Below are 26,669 nucleotides of genomic sequence, written 5' to 3' on the forward strand. Positions count from 1 at the left end.
TGAAGGCTATTGCTGAGCACATTGTAAGCCGCCCTGAGTCTTCAGAGAAGGGCGGCATATAAATCAAATTAAACAAAAAATAAATAAATAAATAAATAAATAAATAAATAAATAAATAAATAAATAAATAAATAAATAAATATAAATAAATGTCCTGATTTTGGCAAGTAATGAGCTATATTTACAGCCCATTCACATCCCATCTGCTAGAGCAGTTTTTCTTAAAGTGTGGTCCTAAGACTCCTTGGGAACCCCCAAGATTCTCTTGGGGTCTATGAATGACATTATTTGCCAGCCTATGTTGAAAAATAATATAATATTAAAATCCTATCAAGCAATCATGAAAATTGACAGAGGCAGTGAATGTGAAAATTTTAATTTTAATATGGTAAATATTGTTATTCATTCATTCACTTACGAGACCGCCTTCTGCCTTCGATAACCTCCCATCGACCAGTACGCTCCCACAGAGAGGGTCTCCTCAGGGTGCCGTCGGTTAGATAGTGTCGACTGGCGACCCCCAGGGGGAGAGCCTTCTCTGTGGGGGCATCTGCCCTCTGGAATGAGCTGCCCCCGGAGATTCGTCGGATTCCCAACCTTCGTACCTTTTGCCGCGCCCTTAAAACACTATTATTCCATCAAGCAGGGCTGGCCTAAAATATTATTTTAATGGGTTATTTCATTTTAGATTGTTGGCCAAATTATTTAATAATTTTAAATTGTTTTTAACTTTTATATTGTTGATTTTTATCTTGGCTGTACACCGCCCTGAGTCCTTCGGGAGAAGGGCAGTATAAAAATTTAATTAATTAATTAATTAATAATAATAATAATAATAATAATAATAATAATAATAATAATAATTCACTCATTCACTTATTCATTCATTCATTCATTCATCACATTTCTGCCATCTCACCTAAAACAAAAGCTTTTGGAAAATATAATCCAGTGGGCCCAGAAGGAGAATCTTTTCCCAACTCTCTTGAGCTTCTACAAGGCTCTAAAGATGTGGCTGTGCCATCAGTGGTGGAGAATGGGATGTTTAGTGGAACCTATATAGTGGTTCTGTGAGTGTGGATTGTTTTTAGACCTTGGCTGTGGATTGTTTTTATATGCTTTTTATTGGGATAGTTGTATTGTTCTTTGTGTTTTGAAATTGTTACAACCCTCCTAAAATCATGCAATTGAGATAGGTGACTATATAAATCAGATAAATAAATTCTCATTAAAGTTTGATTCAAACTTCAGTTCAGTGTTACTTCAGTTCCTTTCCTTCAGTTCCTTTCCTTCAGAATATTAGCTGTAATTTTATGCCTGTATGTGACAAATAAGCTCACTGTTTAGTATCCATCATAAAAATCTAAATTGCAAAATGTTTTGTCTGTCTGTCTGTCTGTCTGTCTGTCTCTGTCTGCCTACCTGCATCTATCTATCTATGCATCCATCCATCCATCCATCCATCCATCCATCCATCCATCTATTGTTTTCTTACATTCTCATTTTGTTTGCAATATCCTACTGTTATTGTTTAGATTCGATAAAGGGCACTTTGGGAGACATTGGTGGCTGTCTCAACAAAAATGGTGGCGCAGTGGTTAGAGTGCAGTACTGCAAGCTACTTCTGCTGACTGCCGGCTGCCTGCAATTTGGCAGTTCAAATCTCACCAGGCTCAAGCTTGACTCAGCCTTCTATCCTTCTGAGGTTGGTAAAATGAGGACCCAGATTGTTGGGGGGCAATATGCTGACTCTGTAAACTGCTTAGAGAGGGTTGTAAAGCACTGTGAAGCAGTATATAAGTCTAAGTGTTATTGCTGTTGCTATTGCTATTTGGGCAAAGGCAGTTTATGTGGCTCAGGGAAAGATCTGGAATGAAGATAGTGAAATAAATACCAGGGAATATTAGAGTTGAACCTAGTCATGCAATATATTGCATTCATCATAAATTGGTGGGTTAATGGCGATATTAGTTGCAATAATTGACTTGCAAGATATTTCCTAAATTAGAGGTCATATGTTATCTAGAATACGGTGAGAAAATTAGGCATTTTTGCTTTTGGAATATTGACCAAAACTGAAATGCTGCATGTCGCAGGAATGTACTTGTAGTGTCTACAGTTTCTTTATCTTGCAAAAAAAAATGGTGAAAGTCTTTATTGACCAAAGTCCCGATATATGGCAGAGGTCAATATTTATATATGGTGATGATCATGGCATATCACAGATTGTGAATTCAAATGTAAGATAAGTAGGAACAAATGGTTACAGTCATACACTAATGAATATTTGAAAATATCTCTCTGCGATACACTATGACACCAGACATACTATGAGAAGGAGGAAAGGAATGAAAATAGTCTGATAGTCTTTATCAGAGTTAGTTAGTTAGTTAGTTAGTTAGTTAGTTAGTTAGTTAGTTAGTTAGTTTAATCATTTATATTGCTGGCCATTCTGCTTTGATAATTCTGGGTGGCTAATAAGATCAAAAACCTAATGTAAACAATAAAAATAAGAATAGAATAATAGCACCTAGAGATAAACCCATTTCAAACCATAAAAAAACAATCATATTGGCGGACTCACCCAACCAGTGGACCTGAGGACATTCAGGCTGAGGGAACATCCAGCTCTTCAATTTTTTATAGTTTACATATCAGATTAAATTAATTCTTTAAATTTTATTTAATATGTTAATCATTTATGAAATCCTAGAAGAAGAAGAATAGACTCTTAAACAAATTTACTACACAGCGTCATTTATTCCTAGATAACACGAATGGATCATGAATAATAACAATCTATTCCATTTTGGGAATTGAAATTTAAAAAGAATGTTAAGAAATGGGAAATGTCCAGCCTGAAACCTGTCTGATTGAGTTTTATTTTGTCTATTTTCCTGCTTCTATGGCAATTGATTTGAAATAGAAGCAAAACTGGCATTTTCTTTGAAATATGAAGGCACTGCAAAAATTGTGGACATCCGTTTTCACTAAAGTGCAGGAGCATTTTCTGCTTCCTATTTCCTGGTTCTTGGATATTTCTTCCCACCTCAGAATAATACCAGCAACCTTTACTCATGTCAACTCAAGCATTGTTTAGATGCCCAATAATCTATTATTCGTTGATTTCCTTAATTTTATTTATATGGCTACTAATCTTGCAAATGCAACTGGCAGCAAATTGAATGAAAATATCAATACAATAATGAAATAAAATCAATTATTATTATTATTAAATTTATTTGCCGCTATTATTAAATTTATTTGGGCTATTCTAGGTGGCATACAACAATAAAGAAAAAGGAAGTTTAAAAAAAGTAAAAGTAAAATAATAGACAATAAAATAAACAACAAAAAAGGTAATACAGATGGTCCTTAATTTACGAGTGGTTGTTTTATGACCATTCGTGGTTACGATGATTTTGGAAAGCTGTTTCCGGCCACCATAAAATGTTGCACCAGGCTCCACCACACGGTCACATGATCACATTTTGGACACCTGGCAACTTGTTCACACTTACAGCTAATTACCAAGTGCCCTGCCCAAATATGATTGCCATCTACAATCTTCTCTCACAGGTTCCCCAGAAAGCCAATGGGAAGCCGGCAGGAAACATTGCAAGCAGTTGATTCCTGCTGAGAGGACTGCCTGTCATCTATAGGGACTGGCTGAAAGGACTGCCTCTGGTGGTGTTCATAAATGGAACTTAGATCTTTATGATTTAAGCTTCACTTCTGCACCCCATTAAACATATTGATTCAAACTCCTTTTCTGCACCACGTGGAACGATGTCAGCTCTCTTCCGTGCACAGAAAGGGACTCTTCCGATGGGGTACAGCAAAGAACCAGAAATCTTCATGATTTAAGCTTCCTTTTTGCACCTCACTGGAAGAGTTTCAATCTATGCATGGAGGAGATCCTACATCCTTTCATGGGGTGCAGAAATAGAGCTTAAAATCATGCATCCCACCCCACTAACTTTGGGAATGGTGTGAAATAGTCTTTGTAGGAAGGGTGTGCCTTGCATTGACTGGGCACAAAAGGTAAGTGGAGCAATTTCACATATTGCTGACCCCTGTAGCCAGTCAAGGCATCCAGGGCCTCCTCCACCCCTGCACTTCGCTTAAGAACCTATGCAATCACTTAATAACTTCAACTAGGAGAGCCAGGATATCTCATTTAACAACCTCTTATCTGAGCAACCAAGATTCTAATCCCAATTGTAACCATAAATCTAGAACTACCTGTAATCAAAGCAAAAAGCATATGATTAATACAATCAGTATATAATGGAGTCACCTAATTTCCCAACCCTCATACATGGGAAAACAGCAAGTGCTTTCCAGAAGGTCAGAGGTCACCTAACCTTTGGTGATATTTCAGAAAGGGCACATTTTCTGAGTTTCGCAAGATGGCATTTTCTAATTGGTGGGACCATAGCATAGCATGTTCCATCTGTTGGATATAAAAGGTTGGGTAGAGACTATTGCAGAGAAGTGATCCCTCAAATGACATAGCCCTATGCCATGGAGTATTTTATTAGTGACCACCGTAACAGTGAATACCACCAGGAAGCATATTGGGAATCAGTGCACCTCACAGAGCTAAGGTTTATCATAGGCATATCAAGGTATACTTACAGCTTCTGAATATTCTGAATATGCTGTCCCTCTGTAGAGCAGATCGCAATAGTCAGGAAGAGGCCAAAGCCTGAGTGCTGTATGTGGTGTGTCCTGGTTTTAGAAGGGGCACATCTGGCAAACAATTTCAGCAGCTGGTCTCAGGTATCATGGAAATGGAATGAAATGCAATCAGTGCTTTAGGTCCACATCCAGGCCAGAAACCAGAAAAGGGTCCAGGTGATATACTTCCTCTAGAGCTTTCTGAGAGTGCAGAGCAACAACCTTCCCTAAAAAAAATTCTTCCATTTTTGATATCTCAGCAATATGAAATTATAATTATAGCTATTGGGAAAAGTGTCTGGCTGCAAAGTTATTAACTTGCTGTGAATTCATCTTCACAGCTTGCAAGTCATTTTTAAATGTAAGAATCATGATGTCGTTACCGCCAGAAAACATTTCCTTGTAACAGCTACTCCATTTTTTAAAAAATTGCTAATAGCCATACATACATGTACAGAAATGGATATGCAGATAAGAGAATATTACCAATGATATTATTTTTCCCCTTTTCTATGTATGGAATGAACAATTTCTCTTGTACCAGGACCAGTGATAGCTTAAACAGTGTTCACATTCTTCAAGAGAGCACTGATGGGCTCATTATATTTTTTGTGTGACCTAGCACTTCAGTGGTGGGTTCCTCCCGGTTCAGCCCGGTTCGGCCGAGCCACTAGCAGTGACAATATGATGTCACCGAACCGGTTCTCTTTGTTCGGGAGCTGGGCCCTCCCACCTCCCTCCCCCCCGTTATTCTTACCTTTTATTTGGCCCTGGCCCCAATCTATTCGCTGCCTCCCGAGTCCCAGCTGATCGGTTAAGAAAAAAAACTGTTTAAACTTTTGCCGTGGGGCTTCAAAGGGCTTCCCTACAGCTGATCAGTGTTAAAAGGCAGTGTGGTGGTAGATCGGTGCCTCCAAAAACAAATGAGACTGGTGCCTCCAAAAACAAATGGATAGACCGGTGCCTCCAAAAACAAATGAGTAGACCGGAACGCTCCAAGAACAAATGGGTAGACCGGTACAGCTCTGCAAGCAGTTAAAAGCCTCGTAGACCAGTACCTCTGCTAAATCCTAAAGAATTGTCACATGACCATCAAACCACGCCCACAAAATAAGCCATGCCCACAGAACCGGTAGTAAAAAATTTTAGAACCCACCCCTGTAATACCTCTAGATCTAATGAAGTGGTTTAGATTGTACATGAGTTTCAAAATGCTCAGGAAGGGATTGGGAAGAAATAAATACTATAATAAATAGTATGGTTGTATCGTAGGTCAGGGATTGACAAGATGTTTCATTAATACCACAATATCTCATTAATATGCAATAACCAGCCTCTTTCTCTCCTTGGGTGTTTCCATTTGGAATTGGAATCATATGAAAACTGTATTGTAAACCCTAAAAGAAACCTAAAACATCTCCCGACATCAGCAGCAACAACAAAAAGATATACTAAAAAATTGGAAAATCTGCAGTACAGATACATATATATCATGTTATTTCTCAAAAATGTTGCCTGTTTCTCCTGACTATCCTTTTCCTATGATTAATAGTTGATGGTATTGGTAGTTATTCCATTCAAATGTATTAAACATTTATTGAATATTATTTTTCCACAAAGAAGAGGGAGTCAAACTATTCTTCAAAGCACCTGAGGGTAGAACAAGAAGCAATGGGTAGAAACTAATCAAGGAGAGAAGCAACTTAGAACTAAGGAGAAATTTCCTGACAGTTAGAACAATTAATAAGTGGAACAACTTGTCTGCAGAAGTTGTGAATTCTCCAACACTGGAAATTTTTAAGAAGATGTTGGATAACCATTTGTCTGAAGTGATGTAGGGTTTCCTGCCTGGGCAAGGGGTTGGACTAGAAGACCTCCAAGGTCCCTTCCAACTCTTGTTATTTTAATCTATTCTATTCTATTAGTGGTGATTTAAAATCTATCAAGGGTGTAGTAAGTTTGATTAACAGGTCTTGAACATGTGTAGTAGAATAAAAAATAAGTAATAAGTAATCCTATAGGATATTTTTTTAATATTGGTGATTAAATGTTCTGATAACCATACTGCATTTATTAATTATTATTGTTCTACTAAGTACCATCTAGATATTTTATATATGTTTAGAGATTTTTTAATGCTATATAATTATATCATATAATTATTTTTGGAATTTTTAATAACATTTTAGATATTTTATTAAACCTTAAAACTAGTCCAACTAAATTTAATTTCTGTATGTATAAAGTGTTACAAAGTTACATATTTGGAATTCAATTTGGTGGCAATTATATGGCAATTTTAAAATCTATCAGAATACACTTCATTTCATTCCAGCTGCTTAGTCATATAGCTTACCAGATATTATTTTGCCAATCACTATTACCTCACCTAGAACACAAAGTTGATAGAATTATACAATGGAAATGGAAATATATCACTCTGAGCCAATTGCAGGATAGGAAAAATACAAAAGACTTGTTTGAGAATTGCAGACTTGATGGAGAAAGCTGAAAGGGCCACCAATACCGAAAACCCAGAGAGGATGGAATGGATGAGCAATGAACTGGATTTTTCTGAGAAGATGGAAAGACTTTGTAGAATGGATTTATTATTATATATTATATTTTATTTCCCAACCCAAAAACATTAAAAATTGTTTTATTTGTCATGGTTTAACCTGTGTGGATTTTTATAAATTAATAGATTTTAATCACAGGCAATGCAGCTGGTAATGTATAGCTATTTGTGCACTTCTCAAAGATATCTTGAAATCATTCACAACTTATAAGTAATACTACACCTTAACAAATAGGAAACAATATGTGAATCATAATGTTTCATTCCTGCATGATCAGAAAATCATTTTAGGGTCAAGCTCTCCTTAACATTAAATATGTAGCATGTAGCTGAGTGTTCTGCTTTTTAACCTTCAAGAAAATATATGCTATACTGATTTGTGCACTGCACATTAGGAAGAGATTTAAACTTTTCCTGAAATTCCTGCTGAAATCCTTGTTGTGATACAGAAAGAAGGGGAAGGGGAAGGGGAATTCATTTTGACAGACAGATGAATCTCAAAAATGTCTAGAGTGAAATTTTAAACATTATCTTTCTGTGTTCAGGTGGTTCCAATTCAGCCAACAACTTTACATATTTAAAGTAAAAATAAAGAGAAGTCCTTACTTGCATACTGCTTAATTTAATATAGTATGAAAAGAATCCTTAGACTCCGAATATAAGTTTTACACAAAATACAGAGACCAATGTGAATGCTGTCAGAGCAGTGAATTTTAGGTATTAGATAATGATTAGAAGTGATGTAGCTTCTGCTTTCTCAGAGAAATATTATGAAATATACCTGCGCCAATTTTTGCAGCAATAAATTAAAAGGAAGTATATTGATTTACAGATAGTCACTTAGAATAGTTTATGGACAATCTTCAATTTCTCATAAACTATTAAATTTCTTGTATTGGGAGATGGTAAATGAATATGAGATTGTAAAAATAATTTGCCCTGAAAAGAAAGAAAATGTGAAATAAATTTTAGACCCCCAATTTCTAAGTTAAAATAAGCCTGTTTTATTCTCCTATCCGGTTTGTCCTACCATTCTATTTGGTACCATTGTGTTAGGCTACAACTCACATCATGCTGTCTGAGAATTATGTCTGTTGTAATCAAACATATATGTAAGCAACATACTGGGAAGAGCTTCATGGACCAAGGTACCGTAATTTGTATGCAGTTACATATGTAGAAACCTACTTGTGCTGCAAGCTTGTTTTTCTATTGCGGTCTCCTTCCATACAGACCCTTTCCTGGGAGTTGAGAATGCATGAATGACTATTTTGTTTTATTGGACACTGCTCCCATTAATGTTAAACAATAAATCAGTTTTTCTTCCTGGTTTTCTGTTCCCAGGTTTGCCAGTCTATTAGGATTTCTAAGCTATGTTCCTTTGGTGACTTTTCAGGTTGGATTCCTATTAACCACTAAAAGTGGTAATGTTTCTTTTTATAAGAGTTTCTGATATGAATACATATATTTAATTGTCTTCATTCTCCTGAACTGATCATGGAAATATCTACAAAGTATCTTTAAAATATGTTTTATCTATGTTGCTGATCACACATTTTACTCAATGCCATCAGTGAAAAATCATAGCAAATATAATTGCCCAAAGTACTGAATTACATTCAGTTTTTCAAGTATATTTATAAATGCTGAAATAACAGGCTTTTTGAAAATTTCTCATATAGTTATATATTAATTCTCATTGGAAAATAGTACAGTTCCAAAGTAGTTCTGTAATACTATGCAAATGTAGTATGAAATATCTCTTGAAGTTTATTTAAAGAAAAAAAAAAGCAACTAAAGTTTTAGTTTATACCAGATTTCAATAAATTTGAAAAGAATGAGTGCTGTGGAAATGTAGTTTCCGCAAATCTGTGTATTCTCAAGAGATACAGGATATAAATTTGTAAGGTACCAGCTGGTGCATTCTGTGTATAAAACATGAGATTATATCTCTTGAAACGTTACAGTTGTGATAGCTGTGGAAATATATTTAGAATAATGATAGGAAATTGGGAAAAAGATGTAATTATTGAAGGATATTGGCAGAATCTTGATGACATCTTAATATTTTCGTAATTATTTAGCATTTGTTAAGCACTTTTTAAAATAAACATTTCATTTAAAAGACTATTTAAAATAGCTTTTTTGGATATTTATTTATAAAAGTTGACTTTAGCACTGCCTGATTTCAGACTGAGTTTTATCTTCCTCTTCTCATGATGTTTTATGTCACTCTATAAATAATATATAATATATGGAAATATTTCCTTTCTTTCGTCAGAAAGATCTGGTTATGTTTACATCTGATTCCCTTCAACCACATTTTTTAAAAAAAAATTAAAATATCATAATGCAAAAGAAGATAATTGTGTATTTTTTTGCAGAGTCACAATATTTTAAAAAGTTCATCTTTGTTTTCCTCCTTAACAAAAGAACTATTAAAATCTTTAGAACCTTATAACCTTTTTAAAAATAATCCATTGTTTTTTTTAAATGTCCAGATTATTATTTAAAAAAAAAACAACTAAAGAAGACACAATCAAATGGCAAAGCTGTGGTTTTTGTTCTTTTTTTTCAAAAAATCCCTGACGAACCCATGACACTTGGTACTGCTACAGCTGTACAGAGCTATTCATAATTGATGATGTGGGGCCAGACAGGCAGGCAAAGAGCCCAAGCAACACAAATATAGATTACCATAGTGTGAGGTTTGTTTTCTCTTTTTTGAAATCAGAGTCACTTAATTCCAAAAAGGGGATTTCAAATCACCCTGTGCTGCTGCCCTGCATTATTTGTAGCTGGAGTGCTTGAACAGTTCTTAACTGATATCAGTAGGGAAAAAAGTGTTTAACTTTGCTTTAAAAAATGAATAAATCAGTTTTACTATTTGTAGTGAAATGTGAAAAAACTGATTACTCACATGTTAATGATAAATAGTGTTGATTTCTTAGTAAATCACACATAAGACTCAGATGTAATGCTTGCTTTTAGAAGCCAATAGGCTTTTAACTGTGTTATATTTTTCTCTGTGCTAGAAAAGGTAACATTTATCACCAGAAGTCAAAATAGCTCAATTTTGTATATGCTTTTAGCAGCAGATAAGCTCAATGTAACAATACTCTAAAGCTCTTTTTTTCAGTTGAACTTAGAGGGTTTATTCTGCTGTTTCTCATATGGATACCTTCACTGATTGGGTGATATTGCAGCCATAGAGTGGTGTAGCTGAAAGAGACTTTTTAGGCCATTAATTTCAACGCTCACAGCAGAAGCCCAGATTAAAGCATCCCAAACAGATTATAGTCCAATCTGTGAATACACTCAGCAAAGGAGAGGCTACCATCAATTGATGAACTACTTCGATTGTTAAGAATTTGTTATTATGTTCAAGTGGAATTTCCCCTTCTGTAACTTAAATCCTTACTTTTGAGACTTGCCCACTGGAATAATAAAGATTAAGTCTGGAACTTCTTTTGTGTAACTTCCTTTTAGACGTTTCAAGAGAGCTACCTTTTTTTCTTGGTCTTCTCTTTTCATCGCTAAATATTCACATTCATTTATTAGATGATGCGATTTTGGTTTCTATTTAGTACATTTGTGTCCAGGCTTTGGATGATGTTGAAATACATTTTCTTTGTTAGTTTTACTTCTTTAACACAGACTAACAAAAAGGTGGGTTGCAGCAGAAATACTGATGAATTAATCAACTAATCTTCTGGTTTATCCTTTACTTGGGGGAATAGAAAAATTGATTGAAACAGAGCTTAATTTGAGATAGAGTATAAATGCATTTAACTTTTTGAATATACATTTTTGTGACCATGACTATATGCAGTGACCATGCAGTTCATTTATGAATGGGAACAGTACAGCTAAACTATGGTATTTTTATTTTAACATAACAGTTAAGGAAGTACTTTACTGATCAGTAGACTATTTGAATTGTTCCAGGACTGATGATCATTGATTAATGGAATTGCTGACATATCCAGTATTTGCTTAGCTCAGCTCATGCAAGACGCACAAATAGAAAATAATGGAAACAGAAGTACCTTCCATATTCCTGAAAACAGGGTGATAAATTCATCAACTAAGAGCCACACTGACAAATGATAGTAAGCTGCAGTTTGTACAGAGAAGGAACCAGACCATGCAAACCATAATAGTACTAATGTGGGAGAGATATTAAAAGCCGGAACAGCCTAGGGATAGCTAAGAGACTTTTGTGGCACTGTCTTTTGAAGGAGTAAAATTCATGCACAGAAAATTCTGGCACGAATTCTGCATGAGCAAAATGTTTACTACACCCTCATCCTGTAATAGATGGAAAGATGTCAAAGAAAAAAGAAGAAAAAAAGAAATGATGGACGTTAATGTACTCCCAATAATGAAAGAGATAAAAATTTGCTGCTTCAGATGCTCATTGGGGAGAGAGACAGTATGCATCTTGGCAGCTGTTCTTTATTGAAAATACGATAAATGCAGTACCAGTATCATACTGAGTTTGGTGTGTTAGGCTAAAATGGGGGAGATAGGAGAATTCAAACCCCAATGAAATACTGATGCTCATCACCTAATTTTGGCTGGTTTCTGTCTGTTAACATTGCTGCTGTTCAGGGTAGGCAATCATGCCTATTTTTGCCATCAGTTCCTAGAAAGAAGAGAGGGTATAAATGCACTAAAGTGTTTTCAAGCACAGTGTGACTGAAGTGAATGTTGTTACTGCCCCTATCCTTATTTGGCATATTTTCCTCTACACATCTGGATAGCTAGAAGAGCTTCACAGACTGATTTGTGATGTTCTGTCAATATCCTTTTTGTGGTTGTATATTTGATATCCTTCTGCCTTTTCTGAGTCCTAGCATAGCCCCACCACTAGCATAACTTTAGCTGTATAACTGCCTTGTATTAATGAGAATCAATTCTACTCAGGCTAGATTGTTCTAATTGTAAATAAATGTATTAATGGTGGCAAAATAAAAACTGGCTTGGCAATGATAGATACCTTGAAATGTGAAAAATTTGCATATATTTAGTTTCTAAAAATATACTGTTGGGAGTGACCTTCATTTTATTAGGCAGATATTAAAAGATTTTTTTTTTCTTAGCTATAAATTAGAAAGGACAAATGATTATCAATGATAACTGTTTGCTTAGAAAGGCTGTATGCTCTGGTTTGGAAATAATGAGTAGTCATACTGGAAATGGAGTATATTTCACTTTCTACAAAATAAATTTCTGCCAACATTAATTATCTTTTTATAGTACATTATTTTCATTTATTGAATTGCCTTCGTCACCATTTATAATGGGTTAACATCCCAATGTAAATTTTCAAATATGAAATCAACGTTATACAATTTCTTCTTAGCTTGAGATGTATTTTCTTGAAAGTAATATAGCACCATCTAGTGTAGAAGATAATTTTATTTTTATATTTTTGTAACCTCAAAAGTTAATTAGTGATACTTAATCTGACTATTACAAGAAAAACAGCTGTATTAACACAAATACCAACCAAATCCTAAGTGTTTCTGCCAGGTATTGGTTAGCAAAACTGATATATCAGTTTATTTTTTCTTTTATAAAAGTCATTATTTTCTAGAAGTAGAGAAAGAGCTAATATAAAAACCACAATCTAAGTTAATATAATTTTGCTTTCAGTAGTGTAGTATTGTATACTAGTAGCCGCTTTCTTAGAAATGCTATTGTACCTCCTTAGTATAAATCTAGCTACCTCCACCAAGTTATTCTAAGGAATTTCATATTAATTTCCTCTTATAATAAAAGTTTTATCACCCATAATGTAGCAAATTTCTGTATAGCTGCTGTGAATGTATGCAAACAACCATTATCTCACATGATTGACATCCCATGCCTAATCTGTTTACCTTCCTTCAAATTATTCTAAATATTCTGAAGCAAGGGAACAACTAATATTGAAGGAACAAAATTTATCCACATTGGGGATAGGAGAGAGTATAATAGAATAACAGAGTTGGAAGGGATCTTGGAGGTCTTTTAGTCCAATCCTGCTCAAGCAGAAAACCCTGGACCATTTCAGACAAAGTGCTGAACTTATATTTTAAAGGCTTATATAATTATTTCTATTTATTTGCATTAAAAGCATTGTTTTAAACACTAGCAAAAAGAAAAAGAAAATTTAAAACCAGAAAGTACATACTATACAGGGATTGACTTAATCTTACATGTCTATCTTATCAAGTAAACTTGCTTGGACAATAATTACTGGCATATCTTTTTAAAAAGAAATAGAAAGAAAAAAATTGTTGCTTGAGTTGTTAGTCAAAGGTTTTACCTTTGAATAGAGAACCTAGTCTGATGGAGAGTAAATGCCATGTGTTTAATAATACCCACATTCTTTATTTTAGTTTCATAACCTGGTATCACTTTGTGTTTATACTTTGAAAGCCTAACATACTAAGCTGAATATAAAAGTATTAAAATTAGATGTCCAGCCTTTGGTAGCATACAATTATGTTGGCCAAGACTGAAAGAACAAGCCTGGACCTAAATGCACATAGAAATTTGGGAAGGTAAAACTAACCTTTCATGACATGAATTTTGAGATAATGCTGTTTTAAGAAAAAAAAAATTAAATCTGGGTTAAAAAATCCAAATAGCTTCTTGGAACATCATGATTTTGCTTCAGCAGGTGGCAGCATGTAGTCAGCCTTGGCTAAATTTAGAAGCAAAACATAATTAATCTGTTTAGATGGGGAAATTGTTTGCAAATTTCATGGTTATTAACTGGTCTAGAAGATTTAAAAAACATCCTGGCTAAAAAGTGTATGGAGCTTAGACCATCTATATTTTTGGCATGGAGAGAGATAGTTTATACATATACATATATACATATACATATACATATACATACAGTGATGGGTTGCCCCCAGTTCGGACCGGTTCACAAGAATCTATAGTAAAACCAGCACGAGGCTCCATCCACTGCCTCGGATGTTGTCATCAGTGATCGTCATCAGAAGCAAGGCACCCGTGCGATCCCATTTGCGAACCAGTAGTAAAGGTAAGTAGAATCCACCCCTGTATACACACACACACACACACACACACACACACACACACACACTGTATGATCTGTTTTATTTATCAAGGATCTACCACTTAATTGTTTCTAAAAAAATCTAATCTCCATTAATTAGAACTTTGTGATATTGGAGTCAACTGAAACCAAAAAGCTATATAACATTTAGGGGATTGCTCATAAAAATTATACAAAGGAAATAAGTAGAATCATTATTAATGCTGCTTAATTCTAAAATGGCTGTGTTTATGACAAAAGAACATAAATGAAAAGAGACACAAAAGATACTTCTATACTACTTGAAAGATAGAATACAATAGCATTTAAATTAGTATTTAATAGTGTGTCACTACACAAAATAGTGTATACTTTGATGATGGTTCATGTACAGTTTTTACAAATGCATAACTCACTATTGAAGCGATGAATGAATGTTTTGTTATGGTCCTTGATCAGCATAAATAAATAAATATAAATCCAAATTCTTGAATATAAACAGGTTAATAGATATCAGTAAAATGCATATAAACTTGAAGCCTAAATATAGACAATCAATAAACAGCCACAAGTAAAATAGTTGGGACCATATAAGATCTATCTAAGTACTTAAAGATTGCAGCATAGATATATCATATAGATGATGGAGCAATCATTAGCAATATTCAGCAAAATATAGTCAGATTGTTCTGATAGTAACAGCTGGAGGTAAATAGAGTTAAAATGACCAGGGAGCTTGATTAAAAATGGAGGCAACTCCTGCTGAGCGTCAGCATAAAATGAGCAGTACAATACAACATGACCCAGCGTTTCCGTTGCTCTTCCACCAGGGAAGCGGTGTCCACTCAGATTGAATTTCAATAATCTCCCCCCTTGGAGCAGCAGTGGACATGGGGGTGGGGTTACATCTGATCAAACATCCTCTTTAGAGACTGTTAAATAGCTAAGGTGCCTATAGCTGGGTGAAAAGCAAAATTTAGCCAAATGCAATTGGAGCACTTGTATAACTGCAAGCATAGGAGAAGATTTTTGAAAATTAATTCCTAACTGCAATGGGAAAAGTTAAATAACACTGTCAGAGCTGGCAATTGTTCAGTAAAAATTTACATAGTTAAATTTCAGTGTTTCTCATTTCTAGGATTGCAGTACTAGCTTAAGAAAAATATTATCAAGTGTGTTGAATATGCCCTCTGCTGGCAGATAAAGTTTTTCACTTCTTAGTCTTTTTTTAATGAAAAAAAATAAAGCCTCTGATTTGAACTTGATTCCAGGAAAATTATATGAACTTATTCGTGAAGTTTTCTTAGCATACAAAAAGTTTCTGTGCTTCCCTGCCCCCTCTGTTTTTTTAAACCTCCCATTCTATTATCCACAAACCTCCCAAATGGCTCCCATTCAAATATTGTGATATGTATTTGTCTACAGGATATGTGATTGTAAGGTTTTTGCATTTATAAAAGAATGCCTGTGTTGAAGTGGTCCCTTACACATATTCATTTGGTGGTAAAATAATGAAGTCATTATTTCTGTGTTAACAGGACTACAATTGAATATTGCCAAATCTGACTCTAGCATGTCCTCCAGTTGTATAAAACCTTTTAATATTGTACATCATTGCATAGAATTAATACATACAAAAAGCCCACCCTCAATTATGTTGTTGATAGCATAGGTTTGCAGTGAGGGCAATACTTAAACATACAATTAGATAAAAACAGGTCCTGCTGAATACACAACAGGAGTTGAATTTAATAAATACTTGTAAGAGATTTGTTTAAGTCAACTGGCAGAACCAAAATACTGAGAAATAACATAACAGCTTAAGATACCCTTGAATCAGCAACTCACTATCAATAGAATAACTACTTCCATTCTGGAAATTGTCTATCTCTAACAACTTAATTTTCAGAAACGTTTGTAGAAATTAAATCATTTTTTTAAGTTAAGCATAATTATTTTGAATCATAGTGCATCACTGAAAGTATGAAACACACCAGCAAAATAATATTTACAGATCTTATTTAAGACGATACCACGTAGCTGTGTCACGTTTCCATCATATTGAAAATATTAACAGCACACAGTTGGGACCATATTGGAAGAATAATGCTACTGTGTTCAGAAGCCTTGCTGGCTTGCTTACCTTAGCCCTCCCTGGCTCAGTTATTGTAACTGGATCTACAAAAAGAAAGAGATGTCTTTAAAATAGGGAAACTAAAGAGAATCTTACACCAGGTGGTGGTAGTGTGGTGATGCCTTCTAGTAGATTTCTTGGGGGATTGATGGAACACAATGAAAGATACTCTCCATTTCTCCCCATCAACCTGCTGAGAAGAAAAGACGTGTATGTGCAGAGCGTAAGTATAGAGTGTTACATCTTGACTTGGGAATATGAAGAACAAGTATACTGATTTTACAGCTTCCAATTACTTAACAGTTTGTAGCAGTGTTTCCCACATCAGGGATACAGCATAAATAAGCAATGAAGAAGACAATAACCTCCAAAGCCAGGTTAAATTCTCAGTTTGCACCAGTAAAAAGGATAGATAGCACAGCTTTTAGCCCCTCTGGGCAAACAGAGCGTCTGAGGCAGAATCACAATAAAGTAAACAATGAACGGAGATAAGGCTATATTGGGTGGAAGATTATCATGGTTATAATAAAGTGAATGCCAATGGAAGAGGAATGTACCTAGAGTAATTAATTAATTAACCCATTGTCCTAAATCACCTGATTCCCATTATAATTAATACATGTTGCCTTGTATTCTTCTTTTTTTCTCCTTTTGTAGAGCAGAGATATTGTGCAGTGAGGGATTGTAAGAGAGTATGCTGTTTGCTCTTCTACACTCTGAAAGCAATTTGATTGTGCTAGTAGCCCAGTAGTCTCTTGAAATCTCTTCCTGTCCAGTCTCTCCAATCAGTGATGGGGAAATAGGGAAAGAAAAAAGACAACTATTTTTTGTAGGTAATCTATCCTTTGTCTGATTCTTTCCTGCTATCGGCCGGATCACATTGCTTTAAATTGAAGACGAGTAGATTTCAAGAGAGTAAGTTGATTGTGTAGCACTCCTGTGGTTTCCATTACAATCATTTGAACTTGCAACTGAACAAGTGGTACTTACAATGGATGCTCAGAGTTTGGATTATTGCAGTGTCCCACAGTCACGTGTTTGCCATTTGCAAACTTTCTGGCTTCCAACAAGGAAAGTCAATGGGAAAGCTATAAAGAGATCCCCAATGATGTCCTTGCTTAATAATGGAACTGGAAATGTCAGGATTACGATTGCTAAGCATCATGGTCATGTGACATCATGTTTTATGAACACATCCTTAGCAATTATAATTCCAGCCCCAACTGCAATCATTAAACTCTGGATTCTCTGTAATCTGAAATATTTGTAATAATATCCATTACTTGATGGATATTGCTTGTTGTCTGGTTAAAATTCATTTTTCCAAAGACCAGGTTTTGAGAATCGTCTAGTTTAATTTTTTTTCTTAAACAACAAATGTTAGTAATAAATTACCAAACTTGTGTGCCATCTAGCTGTCGATGACTCTAGGCAGCACAAACAAAAAATTGCAATAAAACATAAAAACTTTTTTTTAAAATGTGAAGCACAATGAGGTCAGGGATTTCCCTCTCCCTCAGTGAAAGCCTGGGTGAAGAGCCTGGTCAGGGCTGTTCTAAACAATAGCAGGATGGGGGAAATCTGGATCTTGTGGGGAACCATTCCAGAAGGCAGGCAACTGCTACAGAGACGGAGTGTTACAGGTTTCTGAGAGATGACATTGTTTAATTAAAAGGATCTGGAGCATGCCAATCCTACAGGATCAAATTGGCCAGGCAGATTTTATGGGAGACAGGCAGTCCCTCAGGTAACCACATTTAATGTCCTATAAATCTTGAATCACACCCAGAAAGGAAACTGGCAGATACTTTAACTTGTGAAGTAGAAGTGTATGTGTGTGCACTTATATGTAAGCAGTATATAAGTGTAAATGTTATTGTTATTGCTATCAGACATATAAGACCTGCCTTCCCCAATATAGTGTCTTCCAGGTATGGGAAAAGTATCATTTAGAGAATTTGATGATTACAGCCCCAATCAGGGGTGAAATGCTCCCGGTTTGGACCAGATCACCCGATCCGGTAGCGATGGCGGCGGGTGGTTTGGAGAACTGGTAGCAAAAATCCCTGCCCCCCCCCATGCCCAGATGAGCCACCCGAGGCTTTTTTTTTTGAAGAGGTTGTAGAAAAAATGCTTTTAAAAGAAAAAAAGCCTCTGACAATCAGGCAGCTCAGCTAGGATCATCAGAGCCTTTTAAAAGCATTTTTTTTATAACCTCTTCGGCTGAAGAGGTTGCAGAAAAAATGCTTTTAAAAGTTAAAAAAAAAAAGTTGACCACACTCACCCAGTCACATTACCCCCCACCCACCAAGCCACGCCCACAGAACCGATAGTAACAAATTTTACATTTCACCACTGGCCCCAGTATATCTAGAGACACAAATTTGGCAGTGATAATGTACACAAAATCCCTTTCAAATCCCCCAGAACTCCTCAGATTAAGAGTAGTAAAATTCAGTGACGAATACATCATTATTAGCATCACAGTTTCCCACTGATTTTTTGGGGAAACAAAAGCATAGGAAAGACTTTAAATTCACTTAGCACACCATCAAAATATATAGTAAACATTAAATGTGGAAGGTTATTGCTAACCATCTTATCTTTACCACCAGAAGTGAAAGACTACGTCCAATAGATGATCACACTATTATTGTTAATTTATTTATTAAATTTTTATGCCTCCCATTTCACTGATAACTGAGATTCTGGTGGGCTATGTGTCATTGTATGTGAAATGTTTACAATTCACTGTGAATAGTGAAAATAGCATTAATATTAAACCTTATCTCGATGTATAACATGGATTTTTAAGTCTTTTTTTTTTGCAGTGTTTTTATTATGTTTACGTGTGTGTGAATGTGTGTTAGAAAAAAATTGTCCACATTTCAAGTGTCCACTGGTTAACCACTTACTTACATGCTTTAGGCACCATTATCTTGGAAGCAGTAATACAAAATAAAGTAGAATGATTCATTGCTAAATAATTAACTCTTGTGGCTTTACTTTATTTATGTTTTCACTACTGACTAGTTTGGCAAATCAGTAGCGTATTATATTTTCAAAACTAACCATCTTTCTTTCCGGTATCCAAGTTAATATTTGAAACCGAGATAAGTTGGTTTGATCTTCTAGAGAAGATGTAGTAAAAAGTTATCCCTCGCTACAAGTTTTCCTTTCAGAAATGCCTAACTGGTTTTCTAAAATATGACATGTTAAATGATCCTCGTTGTAAAGAAAAGTGCATTTGCAGGTTCCGATGTGACTGCCGCTATGCAGAGCCATTCTTTGCATGAGTATTTTGGGTCAGGCCATGATTTTTTTTCCCTTTTCCTCTTTCCCACTAAAATCATTGAAATATATTCCGTCAGTCTTTCACATCAGAGGTGTAAATGGATTTCTTGAAAGGTTTTTTTTTTTTTTTTTTTTGAATGGTAAAAGGCAATCACTTCACAACTTCCACTCCATTATGGGCTGCATCACAGAGCTTAACATACCACCCCAACTTTGAGAATGCTCTGCTGTTCAATGACCTTGCCTCTGCAAGGGCAGATGTTCAATTTGTGCAAAGAAATGCTCTGCCACAGCAATTCTGTGTGCTGCATGTTTGACAGCACTTGCACCAAAGCAGCCAAGTTGAAGTTTGTAGAAGGGATTTATTTATTTATTTATTTTTCTTGTGCCCTGGGATGGAAATGAAATCATGCCTGTATATTTCCTTGTTTATTTAAAACATTGCTAGTGTACGGTTATATTGCAGAAGCTACATGGATATCTGTATATTTACTGGGAAATGTATTTCAGTTTACTAATCTGGAAATGTAGAAGACTAGAGTATAAATGGAGAATTTCTAAATCACCCTTATTCCAAAAATCATGGGAGGTTTTTAAGAAGGGACTGGACAGTCACTTGTCCGATGGTATAGGTCCTCCTGCTTGAGCAGGGGGCTGGACTAGAAGACCTCCAAGGTCCCTTCCAGATTCTATTCTATTCTATTCTATTCTATTCTATTCTATTCTATTCTATTCTATTCTATTCTATTCTATTCTATTTGTATTATCTGAAACCCCCCCCCCCAACAAAATATGGACATTCATTTGGCCTCTCTGTCTTTTCATGTGATAATAGACAATAAAAATAGATTCCAAAAAAAAAAAGTAAAATAGTTTTTACTCAAACATGCATTCAACAAAATCTGTGCAACAAATGATTTTTCCAAATTTTTCATATTTTATCCCATGCACTTTTTAAATTGCAGTTTTAATTTCAATTAAATTTCATTTTTCTTTTAAAAAAATAAATGTGAAAAAGTGAACACTGTTCTGTAGACCACAAGAACTTGAAGATGGGCAATGAAAAAGGAAGCCCTATTCACTAGTGGAAGTGTGTTAGCTCAAGTTTGGGTTCCACTCTACTCTTCTGAGAAAGACTTTGCCTTCATAGAAAGGGAGTGATTACAGTTTCCAGTTCATTATAAGATGTTACAATGAGGGAAACTAAAAATAAGAATCAATATGATCTAGAGATTGGAAATGCAGATTGAAGTTCTGCAACCCAACAAGGCAGACGCAAACTTCAGAGGGTAATTAGAACTGCAGAAAAAACAATTACTACCAACCTGCCTTCCATTGAGGACCTGTATACTACACAAGTAAAAAAGAGGGCTGTGAAAATGTTTACAGACCCCTCGCATCCTGGACATAAATTGTTTCAACTCCTACCCTCAAAACGACGCTATAGAGCAGTGCACACCAAGACACCAAGACACAAGAACATTTTTTTCCTGAACACCATCACTCTGCTAAACAAATAATTCCCTCAACACTGTCAAACTATTCACTAAGTCTGCATTACTAGTACTATTAGTCTTCTCACCATTCCTATCACCCATCTCCTCCCACTTATGACTGCATGACTGAAACTTTGCTGCTTGTATCCTTACGGTTTATATTGATAGTTTCCTGATTGCTTATTTGTACCTATGACTATCATTAAGTGTTGTACCTTATGATTCTTGACGAATGTATCTTGTCTTTTTATGTACACTGAGAGCATATGTACCAAAGACAAATTCCTTGTGTGTCCAATCACACTTGGCCAATAAAGAATTCTATTTTTTTTAAAAAATGGAAAGGCGCTAAATTCATTATCACTTGATATAATCATACCTTAATGTCTGTAAGGACAAAAGAGGAGGAAGGAAAACTTTTTTCCCCATTGCTTTGAAATCCTTGGAGAAAGCAAAAGACCAAAAAAAAGTAGTATACATACAGAAGTTGTGTTGAAAAGCAAGAACATGGAACTTTAATGATTTCAGACTTATATAGCTGTAATCAATCATTTTAAGGTGATACAAATTTCAACATGATAAGTACCTAGTGCTGGTCAGTTACTCACCATTCATCAGCCAGGACATTAGATATTGCATTTCTTCTTGAGAAAAATACTGTATTTTAATACTGTATTTTAAACTAAAAGAATTTAAATACAAAGGAACCACAATCTTCCTTCTTGAGGAATTAAGATTTTTATAGATCCTCAATTTAAGACATTTTGTCTTCATTTACTATCAAGAGTCTTGGAGTTATGTAAAAAATATAGAGAGAGGTTTTGTTTGTTTTAAGTGTATAGTTTATCCTGCCTCAAGGCCATTGTGTCCTATATATATTTTTGTAAAATTTTATCTCACATTTCTAATAAGAACCCTCTGAATGGAAAGGTATAAAAGTTCTCTTTATGCAAGGATGGACTGAAAATAGCAAACCAAGGTAAAGCAGGAAAGAGTTATGTCGGAGGTGGAATTCAAACTTAAATCAAAGGCTATGGATCACTTTAGAATTTCTCTAAAATAAAAAATATTTTTTTAAATTATAAAGTGATAGCACATTAGCATATTTATATTTAGAAAACTATATTTAATAACTGTTTAGGGAAAATGGCCTTGAAGGGAAGAGCTGCTTATGGTACTGAATTAATATTCATTGAGTAACAAACTGCTTTTGTTAATTCATTATTAAGTACTGAGTGGGCAAAGAGAGAATTGACATTTGCTGATGTAAAGATGATGTTTGGCATGTTATCTCCCAGTCCTAAAATCTTGAGGCTTAAAATCTTGTCTTATGCCCAGTGATCAGCCTTAAACCTCTTTGCTGTCACTGAAGAAAACAAATCTTTTTCCTTCCTTTGCCTCAGGGATGTGGAGAGCTGAAGTGGTCCTGTGTGACTAAATTAGATGAAAGACTTGCCTACCCACCATGGAGACACAGAGTCTAATCAAGTGAAATGAGTTCTGAGATACCAGCTCACTTCCTGGGGGATATCAGTTTACATTACAAAATCACACGACACCTAATTCATCACAGTTGATGCAGACTTTACTCAGGAGAGGGCCATAGCTCAGACAATAAGATAGTAAGCCACCTGTCCCCTTTATGGTAGGGCCTGCTTATTAAGCATGGAAGGTTCTACAACTTGCATATTTATGGAGTGCATCTAAGAAGCAAAGAGATGTCTATGTTAGAAGTTGAAAAATTAATCGTGAAGACATAACTAACTTGCAGTTAATATAGATCATTCACAATTCCTTAATCTGTGTAGGAGTTTGAAATGTCCTTGCTCACAAAGATATTAAAGAAATCGCTATATAAACTTAGTAAAAACTGGTATAATAACTTGTCCAAAACCGATGACTTCAAAAATACTGGTAGTAAGGTATCCAACATTACAGGTCATAACTGGTTAAAAATTCTTGGGGTTGTAGCCCCAGCATTCCTGCAGGATTTAACATTGGGGGATCTCTGCTGTATCGCAAATGAACCTGTTCTGTCCTAGAATGACCTTATAGTGAGTTCATAAGTAAATGTCTAGATACTTTGGAGGAGGTTTCCTGAGGTTTTCTGCATTGATATTTGATGTGGCAAAAAACAACATCTATTTATAACCAAACATGTTTTTTGATTTCTTTCAGGGCATTGTTATAACTCCTTTGCTCCTACTGCTTTTTGTAAGTATCTTAATGTTGATTCTACTTGAGATATTGCATTGCTATTACTATTGCTCTATAATGATTGCTCTATACCAGGGGTGTCAAACTCGCGGCCTGTGGGCCAGATGCGTTACATGCTGGCTCCGCCGGGTTTAGCGAAGGAGGAAAAGTCCCGATACATCATGTGACAATTATGTGACGACGCAAGTTTGACATCCCTGCTCTATACTGTTGTATTGTAAATGAGTTGTTGCAGGTTATTTTAAATGATGGAAGAATTTTACATTTCTTTCACTTTCTTCCTAAAGATGCATTGTAATTTCACTAAAACATTGCCAATGGACAATATATGTATTTCATCTTACACTGTTTGCTAGTGTTAAGATATACTAACAACATGTTTTTAAGACAGCAAAAATAAAAATGTCTTAAATATTGCTCATGACTACCTCATCTGAGAGAATAGTCTTTATGACTTGATCTATAGATAACACAGGCGCATGCAATTTAGTTTGGACTAATGTATATCTTATAGTCTAAGGCATGGGTGTCAAACTTGATTTCACTGAGGGCCACGTTGGGGTTGTATTTGACCTTGGGGGCGGGAGGGCAGAGGATGTGGCCAGCTCGATGTCACTTGTGTCAGTGGTGCCTCTGGTGGCCCAAGTATTCTGCCAGCGAAAATGTGCTCCATTTTTGGCTGCAATGGCTTCCTGAAACCTTCTGCCAGCGAAAATGGAGCTCAGGCAGCCCTCCTGAGCTCCATTTTTTCTGGCAGAACTTTTGCTGTCTTTAGGGCGCTGCTGCAGGCCGGATCCTAAGCACCCTGCAGGCTGGGTCCAGCCCCCGGGCCTTGAGTTTAAGAGAATACCATGAGTTTTTTCATAGAATGGTGATTAAGGGAAGGGAGAAGCTTCATAATTCACAAAAAAGCTTCTGTAATAGGCATTGCTACTTACAGAAGGCAGTCTGATGTGGTTGCTTCCTTATACCCTTTTCTGTCCATCCCACCCAATCTCAATCACTTTAGCTTATCTATATTTTTGCTAAAGGATTGTGCATGCTTCCAAATAAAACAATTATCCTATAGCTATCTACCATTTTTGTTTTCTAGAAATTCCTTTGGGGTACTGTTCTTAAAAATAAATATAATGTAAAAGGCATAATATTTCAGCTTGTTAGCCTTTTTTTTCATTAATAAAAGGGTGATTGCCAAGGGCACATTGGAGCTCATCCCTGGACCATAAAGCTGGTTGAGAAAATTATTGCAGTTCTGTAGCATGAAATTCCAGTTAAAATCTAACAACTCCTACACAAAAAAGTTAGCTCTGTATCCTTGGGCAAAATGCCCTCAATGAGCTGTCTTGTCTGCCAACTCACTTAGCTTTGGGCTAAAACCACACTTCTGGTTGGGAAGAGTAAGACTGGTGTCACTGCTTGAACATAAGGGAAGAAGAAAGGGGGAAAAGACAATATGGACCTTTGCAAGTGCAAATGGATGTTGGCTCCAAATATAAGAATAGCAGAGAATCTGAGTTCCTCTGACAATCCTGAATGGCTTTATCCATGTCAACCCAATCTTGTAAATTAAATGAGAGAATTCATCCCTATTCAGGCTTATTGTCCAAAATGTTGGGCTATAAGACTTCAAAGCAAGATTGGTTGGTTCTATTTCTTTAATGACACTAAAAGTTTTATTTTATGTTCTTCAAAAGTTCTTAATTGTGATTCTGAGAGAGAGATTTTACAGGAATGCTTAATAATATATTTAATTTTCCTGGAAGAAATGTTTAAATTCTGCCAGAGTAACTTGCTAATTTCCTATTTAGTGGTGTTTGGTTGTTGATTTTTTTACTAAAAATCTTAAAATGATGCCCAAAATTCTAGTAATATTGCCAAGTTAAGCTAAAACTTGCTCCCCATCAAAACCCCCACAGCCTCCAGGCACTAGGATAAGACAGTCATGGAATTCCTTAATTTACCAGGGGCAGAGATGTATAATTGTGTATCATCAGCATACTGATGGACTTTGCCACATGGTGACCAAGGAGTTCACCCAACCGCTTCATGTATGTGTTGAATAGGACAGGGAAGACCATCAAACTCTGCAGTTCTCACATAGTATACATACAGTACCAGAATGCAAGTATACAGATCAGAAGTGGGTTTCAGCAGGTTCTGTCCAGTTCCGGAGAACTGGTAGCAGAAATTTTGAATAGTTTGGAGAACCGATAAATACCACCTCTGACTGGCCCCACCCCCATCTATTCTCTGCCTCCTAAGTCCCAGATCAGGAGGAAATGGAGATTTTGCAGTGACCTTCCCCTGGAGTGGGAAGGGAATGGAGATTTTACAGTATTCTTCCCCTGGAGTGGGGTGGGAATGGAGATTTTACAGTATCCTTCCCCTGCCATGCCCACCAAGCCACACCCACAGAACCGGTAGTAAAAAAATTTGAAACCCACCACTGATACAGATAGTCCTCAACTTATAAATGACTACAGTTAGGGACAGAATTGTTAAATAAATCACAGCAATTGTTATGTAAATCAGTCAGTCATTAAGCAAATCTGGCTTCCTCCATTGACTTTGTCGAAAGCTGTAAAGGGCAATCACATGACTCCAAGATACTGCAATCATCATAAATACATGCCTGCTGTCAAGTGCCCAAATTTTGATCAATTGACCATGGGGATGTTACAACAGTCCTAGTATGGAAGCTGGCCATAAGTCACTTTTTCAGAGTCATTGTAACTTAAAACAGTCACCAAACAAATAGTTGTAAATTGAGAACTACCTGTATGCTTCTTGATCCCTTGTACTGGATTCTTACTACTGGTGGGAATGATTAAACAAAACTGACAGCTCATGGCACCAAGGAGTTCACCCAACCGCTTCATGTATATGTTGAATAGGAAAGAGGAAAGCACCAAACCCTGCATGGTTTCTAGTTAAACAGAATCGTAAAACATTTTTAAAATGGTTTCTGAGTGTGATTATTTTAATGAGAAATTAGAATCCTTACTATAGTGACATAAGAAAATACCTGAGCCTGAGCCACCCAACATTTTGAAGCTGCAAGAAATATAGAAAGAATATTTTCGTATCAAATCTAAAATATTTAGTACGTAGAGTATAATCAGTTATATAGCATGTCTCTTGCTTCTTTTCCTTTTTTTTTTTTTTGAAAATAAGTATCACAGTAGCAAAATATGCACTTTCCTTCCG

At 35.6% G+C, this 26,669-nt stretch overlaps 1 protein-coding gene across 2 annotated transcripts in view; it reads left to right on the top strand.

The window, feature by feature from the left end:
* The window catches only part of SLC10A7 (solute carrier family 10 member 7), a 143,040-nt gene that overhangs the window by 73,788 nt on the left and 42,583 nt on the right, over positions 1-26,669 (top strand). For both annotated transcript variants that reach the window (XM_060686867.2, XM_034401401.2), the window contains exon 6: positions 23,424-23,459. In XM_060686867.2, the coding sequence (XP_060542850.1) occupies positions 23,424-23,459 (36 nt within the window). The remainder of the gene's footprint in view (positions 1-23,423; positions 23,460-26,669) is intronic.

This window comes from Pantherophis guttatus, chromosome 8, assembly GCF_059756535.1.
Source record: "Pantherophis guttatus breed Tessera chromosome 8, ASM5975653v1, whole genome shotgun sequence".
NCBI classification, from domain to species: Eukaryota; Metazoa; Chordata; class Lepidosauria; order Squamata; family Colubridae; genus Pantherophis; species Pantherophis guttatus.